The sequence below is a fragment of the Myripristis murdjan genome, chromosome 13, assembly GCF_902150065.1.
Source record: "Myripristis murdjan chromosome 13, fMyrMur1.1, whole genome shotgun sequence".
NCBI classification, from domain to species: Eukaryota; Metazoa; Chordata; class Actinopteri; order Holocentriformes; family Holocentridae; genus Myripristis; species Myripristis murdjan.
Window position 1 is genome coordinate 37,037,074 of NC_043992.1, and position 12,800 is coordinate 37,049,873.

Here is a 12,800-nt window from a genome sequence, read left to right on the forward strand (position 1 = left end):
AAAAAATGCTGCTAGTATGCCTCTAAATCAAAAGTCAGATGTAAAATTAGCAGCATTTGCACAGTTTAACAAAGTGTTGCACTGCAATTAGCAAGGGGGGATTTTTTAAAAGGGTTTTTAAGCTGCTAATGTCATGTTATGGTTTGTGGCTGAAAAAAAACACTCAAATTCAATTTGTAGCAATGACAAAATAGGCGGTGTAAAGGCAGTAATTGACTTATTAAAAAGACTTTACCTCCACTTTGGTCCCCTGTGGTCATATGTGAATTGGCTTGGCTAATAAGCCAGCAATACATGGCTATTGTTCCTCGTTGCCCACAATGCTAAGCCTCTTTTATAACAGAATAGTTAATAAAGAGGTTAACATTTCAATGAGATTCATAAGTAATCTGTCAGTGTTTAATTTCTCTGAGCTCTCTTCTTGTCATACTCTCCCCTGAGTTCATGAGACTGGGGTAATGTCCCGAGCTCTATCATAGCCTGTCAGGGAGGTCTTTCAGCTGCCACACAATGGCGTCAGCCAAGCTTTACTGTGGTTCTGTTCAGTCTCCTTCACTCTGGTTTAAAAAGAAAAAAAATCCATGAATGTAGCACCTCCCTCCTCTCAGTGTTACTGAGGAGTGGACAGCGCTGCACCTCTGAGCAAAAAAAAAACAAAACAAAACAAAAAACAATATCAGCATCTAACATCTTGAATCATTATTGGAGCATTACCTCCTCTGCTGCACCCCGCGGTATGAAATAGGTGCCAGAAATACAGCATGTACAGTAAATGAAATAAACATTTTCAGTTTAGCCAATATGGTAGATGTTGTTTTAGTCTAACACCTTTGGGAGAGAGATATTTAGAGAGCTCTCACCTCATTAGAGATGAAGCCAGCTGGTTTTTAATTAAAGCTGAAGTGTTGCCATTCTGATAGAAAGTTCCAGTTGGATTTTTCTCCTCCACACTTTGCGTTCCCCCCCCCCGTCTGTGGCACAAAGAGTGGGAATTTACAAAGGGAGGAAGAGGCAAAGAGAAGAATCCGTCTGCTAAGGCCTCCACAATCCATGTCTTTTCTTCGTAATGGACTTATTAGATTTGTATTGTCAAAAGGGATTGCCCCTTATGAGGTGCAGGAATTTCTTTTCAGCTGCCATCAGACAAGGTAGTGGAGCGTGGCCGCCTTTCCCTGACAATAACTCCTGGATTTGTCTTTTCTTCACCCTTGTTGCCTTGTCCCGTCACCGCCTCGTCTTCCCTGTCCATCCCACTTCCACCCCCCCCCCCCACCCCCTTTTCTTTCTGTCTGTCTTTTTTCCCCCCCACCCTCCCTTCCTTCTCTTTCTCTGTCCCTGTCTCCCACAGAGATTTGTGCAGCGGACTGTGGTGGCCATGGCATTTGTGTGTCGGGCACCTGCCGCTGTGACGACGGTTGGATGGGCACTGGGTGTGACCAGAGGGCGTGTCACCCTCGCTGCAACGAGCATGGCACTTGCAAGGACGGCAAATGTGAATGCAGCCCCGGCTGGAATGGAGAACACTGCACTATTGGTATGATGGGAGGAGGTTTTTGGTGAGGTTGGGGGGTGGTGTGTGTGTGTGTGTGTGTACATATGTGTGTGTGTGCATGTATGCGTGTATGTGTGTGTGTGTGTGCGTTGGGAGGGGTTTGGTGGGCCGGCGAAGGCGTGGACTGTCTGCCTGCCTGCGTATGTATGAAGAGCCGGGTGTGAGGGTAAGGGTCCAGTCGCAGAAGAAAGGGAAAAGCATGCTTAATTGAATTTGTGCAACTCGGTAAAGCATGAACAGGTTTACTCAAGGATCTGAGACTTGCCTTCATGCATTTTAATGTGGGAATGTGCTAAGGTGTCCTTTCATTTTACTCATCCTTTCCTCATCCCTTTCTTTGCTCCCCTCGCCATTGACTCTTGATTTCGAATGCTGACATGTGAGTCATTGTGAGCAGGTCAACAACTCAAATTATTTTCTGCTCTTCGTTGAAGTTAACGCAGTTGTTTTTTTTTTTTCAGTTTACGAAAGCTTTAAGTTTTCAAGACATTGACTGAATGTCAAGCGCTGCCTTGAAAACCTGGACTCGCTTACTTCTATACACTATTCTGTATGTTTTCTTTGTGTTGATAGAAAGTAGCAGAAGGCGTTTGTCAGGGCCGTGGCGTGCAGCACGCGCTTTAATAGAAATCAGGGCGTCAGAGTACAATAGTGTATACTGTCTTGATGCCAGCAATGCTTTATGGGTTGACAGCACTTTTATTTATTTATTTTTTTTTTATTTTCTTACTAGCAGAGCAGTTAAGGTAAGCCGAATAAATCTAAATAAGTGTGTACAATGCATAATAATGGCACACAGCTGAGAAAATGTCCTCCAGTCAGCGTCAATGTTCGCTTGGAGGTCCTGCTCCTCGTGGTTGTCACACAGCTCACGGGTCATTTGTTTGTTAAAAGGAGTCAGCAACAGCGGTAGTATGTAAATAACAGCAGACGTAGACAAAGACAGGCAGTCTGCATCGGTAACCAGTGGTAACCGGTGGTTGACCTCTGTCTCGACTGCACAGCACACCGCCTTCCTTTGTTTGAAATGCCCACTGCCAGCGGACAGCATGCAAGACATTTTTTAAGTTATGGGTGATTGATGTTCTGCGGTTTGACAGTTTTCATTTTGAACGTCTGTCTCGAGCTCCTTCAGAAACGGCGTCTTTATCGTGGCTCAGGAGGTAGTTTAGCTTCACGACGTTTGATCTCAGAACTGTCAAACCCACCCTGACCATCTCCGGAGCGGTCCGTCCTCAGGACACGCTCTGGGACGCACCATCGTGTTGTGTGTTGCTTCTCTTCTCTCCTCTCCTCTTCTCTTCTCTTCTCTCCTCTTCTCTTCTCTCCTCATCATCATTATAGGCTCCAATCACTCAAACATCAGACAGGAAGTATCAACACAATGGTGATCTGCCCCCCCCTCCTCTGCCACAACATTTCAGTGAAAAGAAATTTGCAACTCCCACACATTTGAGTCAATAGGGAGGCAGGACAAAAGTGAAGAGTCTCAGTCTTATAGGTGAATGCCCTTTTCCATATTTGAATAAGGGAAGATGATTTTTTCCCACAGTATTCTCCGGCACATCTCGGAGCAAAGCTAGCTTAGCACACCACCACGACTCAGTCTGTGAATGTTTTATACGCTGGCACTGCATTATTGATGGGCCTTTTATAAGTGCCATATTGAGATCCCCATTCCCCCGACAAGAATATCCCTCACTGTTATCCATTAAGGAGCCAAAGATCTCAATTTAAATCAATTTTCATTACTGAGGGCTTCGCGTTGGCCCCAAGCCCCGCACCGTACAATACTTGAGATCTAACGTGGCCTCGCCCTTGCTGCAGCCTCTGGTGACCTCATCGTCTATAGAGGTGTTTCAAGATTAAAAGCACTTTTTGTCGAACATCCTGACCTCCTGTACGTTATTGCTTGAGAGATTTAAGGGTGGTAATATGTGCATCAATCACGCTGCTTTTAAAATACTCCCTGGAGGTATTCGGCCGATCCCTGCAGTTGATAAATGGGGACAGATTGAAATGTTCTTTTCAGAAGATATCTCTTTTTTGAACTCTCTCTCTCTCACTCTCTCTTTCTCTCACTCGCTTTCTCCGTCTTGCTCTCTCTTTCTTGTTCTCTTTTCTCCGTGTTACTCTTCTCTCCTGTCTGTTTCTTCCCCTCTCCATGCCTCTCCCTCTGTGTTGGTTTGTGTTTGTTGTGTCGCTTGTAATGCATGCTGTTTGCTTCATGACTGCACTTCTTTCCTTTTTTTTTTATTTACCTTTTGTAGTGTAAACTAACACCTTGCCTTGCTGTCTTGTCATGGAAGTGGCACTGTTCAAACCTCCCTTATATGTCCTGTCTTTTATCTCCCAAGCTCACTATCTGGATAAGGTAGTGAAAGGTATGGCATTCCTCCTTCCTTCTCTTTTGCCCTCCTTCCATTGTAACTCCACCCAGCATTGATGAATCATGTACACAGATCATGCTCTTCCCCCTACATTGACATATGCAAACACTATGCACCTGCAGTCACCCCAAACAACTCATTCTAAAGATCCCCACCTCCCATCAACTTTTTTTGCCATATTGTCACACAGTAATCTCCACTTAGCACTTTCACACCCGGTGAATCACATTGTGCTGCCTTAGGTGTGGGATATTTGGTTGGTGTGCAATCTTGCTCTCTCAGTATGGGGATGTTAGGAAGGGGGCTCCATAACCTATGGCATGCATTATGGATGAGTGTGCAGCTGTGAGCGGGGCCTGATAGGTGCTGAGGCCGCATCCTCTCTAATTAAAAGAGTTCATGCTCTGGTTGGTGCAGCGCAAGCAGGGGGTGGAGGCTGTGCAGCCACCCTGCCTCTGCCTCCAGCGCCCTCAGTCTCCCTCTGTCCTTGGTAATGGACCACCTGGCATCAGAGCGGCTGCCACAGGAGTCCTCTGAACACTTGCGGCCTCACGTTTGGAGCTGTTTCAGACAGGCCTGGGCAGGGCTCAGCAGGGGCCCCTCTCTGAAAGGGCTGCCAATTAAGTTGAACCGATGCCAACAGAGAGCGGATCTTTATTTATCCTTGTAATAAGCATTCGGAGCTAACAAATCATCTGTCTTCACTGTTGGTCTAATCGGAATTGTTTGTCCATTTGCTCAATAAGAGGCTGGCCGCTGTCTAAATGCATCTAGGAAGCAATAAGCTTTCCAAAGCCATTAGCTTTCAGTAGTGAGTTTCTTTCTTCGGGGAACCAAGAGGGAAAAAAGGAATGGGACGTTTTTAATTTTGGTGCAATTGGGTAACGTGCCACAACTATGTCCATTATTCAACAGTGTGAATGCTGGGTGCTCATTTTGCTGTCTTCTTTTATTTCCGTATCCTGTAAAGAGACCTGTTTAGTTCACCATGTGTTTCTGCTACAGTGTGTTAAAGTGTAGCTGGCAGCAGTAACATAGGAGAGTACATCATTCAGCACAATTATAAAGCACAATCGTCGTGCACGCCTGTCATGTTTCATGAGTCATTCATGAATGGACAGTCAGCATGTATAACAACTTCATCACACATTCATATCACACTTATATAACAGGATAACATAGTGGCCTTTCCATGTTGCGCGGTAACAATTTTATCAATCAGAGTGACGAAATTGTGGAAGGGTTGGCTGGTTTAAATTAATAAAGCCATTGAGTCAGTGCACTGGTACATTAAACTGAAAAATAGCTCTGCTCTGGGGGAGCGGGTTGGGGGGGCTTTTATTTTGAAATTAATATTACAAGTGGATTGAACATGTAATAAACCCTCCATAAATGTTAGTTGTTTGTTTATCCATTGAGGAATCGTGTCACTTAAAAATCACTGAAAAAGCAAGTCAACAATATGAATCTGTTATCAGTCCTGACGCCATATTTTCTCTTTGTAAATATGTTTCCTTACGTAAATCCTTTTTATTTATTATACGGCTTTCCCCAGCTGATATTTCTCCCTCTAATACATTCCTCCCATTCACCATCCCTGTCTCTCTCTGTCTCTCCTCCTTTCTTGCTCTCGCTCCCTCCCTCTTTCACTCCCTGTGTGATGTAAGAACAGTTAGACATCCGCCCCAGTCTCTTTACTGACAAAATGGGTCAGCTCAGCGTCCTCTCTATCCGGGCGGCTTACTAACAACACAAAGTGTGACAGACTTCTACATTTGATATCGCGATGTTACCCTCTGCCTCCGTCTCATTGTGGGGATAGGAATCATAAGGCTCCAGATAAATGGGAAACAGAGCTGGCAAAACAGAGGCGGGCAGATAACCCTCTGATTTATGCCCTTGTGAAGTCCTATCCGGAGAGCAAGAGAGGAACGTTTCACCTGTCGTTCAGCTCCAGCCTGCTTTTCGCTCCCCTGAGGTCACATGCCCGGGAACACAGTTAGTACAAGCAAAGCCCTCCTCTGCATAATGCTATCGAGCTCGGCCTTATCCACTCCCTGCTCTTTTCTGTGTTCTGCTTCCTCTAATGACAGAATGCACACTCTCACTGAAGGGATAATCTTATTGATTACTCTGAACAATCTCGAGGACAATTTATCAAAAAGAGAGAGAGCAAATAACAGTATAGAACTGTTTCGGTGACTAATGCAATTTCATTGTGATTCATTCTGTTTTGCAGACGACAGTAACAGTAATACTCTGATCATTATGACGGTCACATTTGAAAACACATGAAAGCCAATCCAATTATGTGCAGGGGATGCCAACATATAGACCACTGCTCTCATTACCGGGCTTTAGCACCATAGATACAGGAGGCCAATCTACTGTAGTAATGAGTGAATATTGATTTAGAAGATCCCTCTTATCTGATTTTACTGCAAAGGGATATGAGAAGCTTCACAAAAGGTGTATCAAATTAATCAACTTCAGCTGAGGGCCATTATTGCTGCCCTCGCCCATTTAAAATCTGTAAATGCCTTAAGTCTATTGCTACTAGAGAAATTTCAGCAACAAACCACTGCCATCAACAGTCTTGTATTGCTGCCACTGTTTTTCTGTTTGTTTTTTCAGATTTGCTAACACTTTAGCGTGTTTTTCTGTGTTACCCATTAAACCTGCTCTATTTGATATTCTGTGCCAACCTCTGTCTTTGTGAATTTGTCCTTTTGTTACACAGAGGGCTGCCCTGGTTTGTGCAATGGAAATGGTAGGTGCACTCTGGGTAACAATGGCTGGTACTGTGTGTGCCAGCTGGGCTGGAGGGGCACCGGCTGTGACACCTCCATGGAAACTGCCTGCAGTGATGTCAAGGACAACGACGGAGGTAAAATCCTAAAACAACTAACAACAAAGTCTTCCGACATTGGCCCAGTGTCACGGCGGGGACTCTTAACTAGACATGATTTGACTTGAGAATGAAAATCAGCAGCCACCACTATGCTTGTCCGCTAAGTACCGAAGAATAGGAACATGGCTCCCTGTACTTGTCAGGCTCGGCCGTACAGTTGTGCTCCCTGTGCAGGCGAGAGTGAGGAATGGCTTCCCGTCAGTATTGCCTGGACAACAGGTTTTTATTAAAGAGCAGAGTGGCTGACCCGAGGTGTCTACCATGCACAGGCCCCAAGAGGCAGCCTCTGCTTGGCCCACTAACTAGCCCCGAGCGGAGCCAGGCACACAGAGAGCCAGCCAGGGGGCTGCACCACTCTGGAGGCCAAGTTGGAGACGTGACTTCCTTTCTTCCAGACCTCTTTCTTGGCTTGAGCTATGCACCAGCATCCCTTATTTATGCAGGGGCTGTTTGTCTCGCCATTGCTGTGCTGGGACCACAAGGCTCACAATGGCAAAGACAGGGCGATACAAGGGATTTGACTGACTCCTGACAGCAGGGTTTATTTTTATCACCCATCTGGCCAGATAGGCCCCTGAAAGCAAAGGGTAGGGAGTCCAATGACCCACTTCAGCAAAGTAAAGTGCATCGCACAGCAGCTCTCTCAGTCTTGAATTATTTCATCTAAATTACAGATGGGGAACTATGAGCAATACTAGAGGTGTTGAAATGTTCTCCAGGAACAGACATGGATGATAAGAGAGCTGGTTCAAATCATGCATTGAAACAGCAATCAAGATGAATAATTTCTCACTGACTAAAATATATATGCTTAGTGTTTTTTTCTCTGTATGTCCGGGCTATTGTTTAACGTGTGAGTGTGTGTGACTTGTTTGACCTTGGCAGATGGCCTGGTGGACTGCATGGATCCAGACTGCTGTCTGCAGGCGACCTGTCACACCACCTCTCTGTGTGTGGGCTCCCCGGACCCCCTGGACATCATCCAGGAGACACAGATGTCCTCTGCACAGAGCAACCTGCAGTCGTTCTACGACCGGGTGCGCTTCCTGGTGGGCAAGGAGAGCACCCACATCATTCCCGGAGCCAACCCCTTCGACGGCAGGTGAGTGACTTGTGCTGTCCTGGCAGACGCTGCTGTGCATGGCATGCCAGATAAACCCAGTTATTCTCCTGGGATGGATGTTCTGAACTCAGTATTGAATATCAGTACCATTTTTTTGAATCAATCAGTTAATTTTCACCTGTTTCAAGTGAAAATTTACTTGAAACAAGTTAAAATTTGCTAGAAACAAGAAACATATTCTGCCAATGGAATAGGTTTCTTGTTTCTAGCAAATTTTAACTTGTTTCAAGTAAATTTTCACTTGAAACAGGTGAAAATTGTCTAAAGACAAGTTATTTCTGAGCTGATTATGTCTTATTTTAAGTGTAATGAGATATTTTGACTAGAAATAAGACATTTTGACTTGAAATAAGACAAATAATCTTGGTAATTTGACTTTTTGCAGTGTAGTTGTAGTTGTACAAATCTATTGGTGGATTTCAGTCTTAATATAGGCCATTGCTTTGGTTATTGCACTGATATACCTAACATAATACATATTTTTTTGCTTTTTTAAGCGAGAGCAAAATGCCTGAGTTGGGAAAGGCAGGCAGCTGTAGTGAATGGAGGCTGAAATAGGGAGGCACTGCTGGAACGGATAGTTAGAGGATGATGGACAGACAATGATGGACAAACCTAGAATATGGCAAATAGCAGGGAGCATTCCCTGGCACGAGAGACATCTCATATTTATGTATTGTGATTACTTTTACTGTAATCCATCTGAGACCCTCTCCCAGCGGCAGGGCTCATGACACCCCAGCCATGGAATCTGAGATCCTTTCATATCAGGCAGGATGGCTGTCAAAGTCCCACAAGATTCCTCTGCCTCTCTTTTCCTTTGTCTCCCTCTCTTTTCATCTTTAATCGCTTGCGAGTCTGTGTCACCTTATTTGCATCCCACTTGCTTATGGATCTCTCTCATCTTGGCTTATTATCTCCCGAGAAACAAACACAGACAACAGTGAAAAACAGAAAAAAACAGGTCAAAAATGTTACAATTTCTTTGTCCCTTGTGATGAATTTTTTAGAAAAATAATGTCAAAGAAAACAGACAAATCAAACAAACTTTGCAATGTGGAGTTTTTTTTTTTTCTCTCTTCTTTTAAGATTATGACAGGAAGGTTTTGGTTTCAAACATCCCTATTTTTAGTCCAGCAGAGGTTTTTGCTTTGTTCTTGAAGGAGAAAATTGATGTTTGATTGTGCCCCCTGCTCAAGCAGGATCATTTCCTTTACTATAATTTGCAACACAGCACTTCTTAGCATTGGGTCCTCGCTAAGCTGTGCAGAAATTGCGCTGTTTTCTAGATTGATGCCACCCATCACATCCGACTCTGTTTGTAATAAAACTTCTTTATCTCTGCAGCGTCCAAATTCAACTTGCTTTTTTTCCTTATGTATCTGCTTATAATTAGACTTTACATGTCACTTAGTTTACAACAAAAAAAAGTATTAGGTGAAGAACTTCGACTGTTATCAATCTCAAAATTCAGGCTCTTTTTTTTTTTTTTAACGTGTGTGGTCAGGCCAATCGACACTTGAGAAAAACACTTGTAACGCACTGTGTGACATTTTCCCTCATTGACATTTTTCTGGCTTTCAAGAACCACTCAACATTTTGCAGCTCCTCGCCGGACAGAGAAAGTGGCGCAGGGGGTTGAATAATACTCTGTCTCTCTCCCAAGAAAATGCAGCCATAAATAAGTAAAGATCGAGAATCCAGAGCTGAGCTGCAAGATTGGAGGCCTCAGCTCACCTAAAAATATCAGTGATAATCTATTATTCATGTCTGGTATTCATTCCCCACCCACTGACAGATATGAGCGGTTATGACAGGGGGGGCTCTGTGCTTCAGATGAGCCTTACAGGCATGGTCTCAGCATCTTCCTGATATGCCTGCCTTAGTCACCTGATCATCCCTCTATTGATCCACTAACCACTTCCTCATGCTAGTAGACATGTTAGACTGCTATTTCTGATGTCTCCCACCACAAAAAGCGGCAAAGGTGCCACTGAATGAAGCATCCGCCACTGCATGAAGCGTCTGCCTCTCCACCCTGACACACAATACGAGAGACTGCCGGGGCCCGGCACTGGTTGCTGACTGGAATAGTAAACAGGGGCTTTGTCCGTGGAACAATTTGGGCAAAGATTGATAGCAGACTTACAATAGAGAAGCAGAAGCCGTTCGCTTCATTTACAGGCTTGTGCTTTTATCATTTTATTACGAACTCACTTGTTTATTAGCATTAGACCATTAGTGTCAGAAAATTCTCCCCGGTCAAGTTGTTTGTTTTCTTCTTCTCAGCGTGCTCTCTCATTTAACAGCGTTAATTGAAAATGACGTAGACGCCTAATTTTTTTTTTTTACATAGATACCTCTGCATTTTGTGCTATTCAGTGGTTTGGATTACATGTGGGCGGGGAGAGAGGGGGCCGCAGTGACATTCTTATATTCGCCACGGTTTCTACTCTATAATCAAGTCATATGTGTAGGTAGTGATGTTTTTGTTGGGTCTGTGGCGACGGTGCCGTTTGTTTGGCTTGCCTTTTGAAATATCTCTTTACGTAGCACCTGGCAGGCAATTTTGGTTCAGATGCTGCTGAGGAATGTAGTTCACAGAAAGTGCAAGGTGGTTAGCTGATTTAATACAGCCCAAAACAGAAATAATTTTGTCCTGTGTGTTTGTTGAGGATTTAGGAGCTCTGCATTTTCCAGAACAATATGCACTTTCTCCTCACTCCAGGGCTGAATTGTGTATGATAAACTGGAGGTTCGAGGTGTCGTGAAGTCCCTTTTGACTTTGCGAATCCTCCAGGACCAGTGGAATCTCGCATGGCGGGAAGTTGCCGGAGCGAACTCTTCACGCTTCCTTTGCTGCTCCTTCTCTCGGCTGTATTTGATGTCAATATTTAAATCATTTGTCTTGATGGCGAGGAATCATCTCCCCATGTGGCTCGCAGAGGCAGGGAGGAGATAGTTCCACTTTCACAGCTCCGTCTTAACAGAATGTGGATGATTGCCTGTTCAAACAAGACATGCTAAAATAAACTGTCAGCATGAATGATTAATCGTAGACAGCCAGGCCAGTGCTGGGTTAACTTTACTAGTAAATCTATGTAAATTCCCCCAGATGGATCTTTGGACGTGGGCACGAGGATTCAGAGCAGTATCTCCGCACTTGTTTACAGAGCAGTGGTGGACGGCCAAGGTCTTTTGAAGGGGACCCGGCCTAATTAACATAAAACTGGGTTCCTGGGGACCAGGATAGTGTGGGGTGAATGATCTTGCCTCTGGTAAGGACATGTTGAGGGCAGCCACTAACACGCTAGTGTTAATTGTTTCCAGTACGTGGCAATGTTTAAGACCCAAATGTATTAAAAATAGCCATGGTCTAATGATATAGTTGCAGCGAGGCATTTGTTTGGGGACTGATTCTGCAAACTACTACAGAAACGACGGCTGACCATGAGACGGGCCTTGCTAATGATGAGGGCAGAGCTCGACAAGAGAGGTGCGATCCAGCAAGGTCTCAACTCATCAGTTCACTTAGATTAGGAGGTGAATTTGGATGACTTCCCGCTATTGATTGGTGGGGACTGATGATCAGATCTAATTTATGCAGCTTCTGGAGACCTAATGTAAGACTGGAGATCTGTTGAAGTCTTGATAACCAGCCAAGCAAGTCCTGCAATCTGCATTCTTATTATTCCCCTTTCTTGCATTCTGTAATGGAGAAGATAAATCCTCTTTTTTTTAATTAGAGCAAAGCTTCCTTGTCTCATTATCCCTCCTCTCTGGATGAAAAAACCCTCAGAGACTTGCAAGGAGGTGTTAGTTTGTTAGCATGTTTTCTGTTATTGCTGTTTTTTTGTTTCTGTACAGTAATTCCTTTTGATACCTCTCTGCTTACATGTTTCCCGCTGTGCTATTCTTAGTGAAATGCAGGAAGGGACACAGTGCTGTGCTTTCCAATTCTCTAATTAGTGTGTAGGCACACATAATATATATTCACCGAGTATTGATTTGTCATTATATTGCTCTTCCTCTTTACCACACAGTCATGCATGCGTCATCCGTGGACAAGTAGTGACCTCGGATGGAACACCACTGGTTGGAGTAAACATCAGCTTCATAAACAACCCGTCGTATGGTTACACAATCACAAGGCAGGATGGAAGGTAAGAACCTCACACACACACACACACACATGCTAGGGATGCAACCCAACCATCACAAATAATCACTATCTGGATTTGGGGCCTGTGCATGTTTGCATTGCTCTGTCAATAAGCAGTAAACAGGATCTGGGTTTGGCCATATTTATATTTGGAATCCTTGGATTATCAGTTTATCAGTGTGGATCTGGAAATCCCTCAGGATCTTGTCGTTCTCAACCACCTTTGGAGATGTCTTCCATTTTGACCCTGGGACTCCTAGCCCCATTTTGGTGCAGATGTTCCTGTATACTATGCAAGCCACTTGGTTACGGCGCTCCATGTAGGCCATACCTGCCGGCATTTTGCGCCCTGCTGTGATGTGCGGCACCGTCTCCGAGGCATCTTTGCACAGCCTGCACCTCGGGTCCTGCCTGGCATGGTTAGACCGCGGCCTCTATCGATCTTGTGCTGCTGTGATCAGCGACCCTGTGCTGTCTTTCAGTCCAGCCTTTTGATGTAGATATAGATACATAGACAGATATATCATGTTACTGACAGGAAAAAAAACAGGAAAAAAAACAAAAAAAACAGTTGCCATTGCAAACTGTGCCACCACTGATCCGCTTTGTGCTTTCATTTGGTCCAATTTTGGAGTTCTCGGCTCAATTCCCAGTGAAATCAA

At 44.4% G+C, this 12,800-nt stretch overlaps 1 protein-coding gene across 1 annotated transcript in view; it reads left to right on the top strand.

The window, feature by feature from the left end:
* tenm4 (teneurin transmembrane protein 4) overlaps positions 1 to 12,800 on the top strand; it is a 168,525-nt gene that overhangs the window by 108,025 nt on the left and 47,700 nt on the right. The window contains exons 14-17 of the mRNA XM_030066430.1: positions 1,349 to 1,534; positions 6,683 to 6,829; positions 7,739 to 7,955; positions 12,020 to 12,139. Coding sequence (XP_029922290.1) covers positions 1,349 to 1,534; positions 6,683 to 6,829; positions 7,739 to 7,955; positions 12,020 to 12,139 — 670 coding nt within the window. The remainder of the gene's footprint in view (positions 1 to 1,348; positions 1,535 to 6,682; positions 6,830 to 7,738; positions 7,956 to 12,019; positions 12,140 to 12,800) is intronic.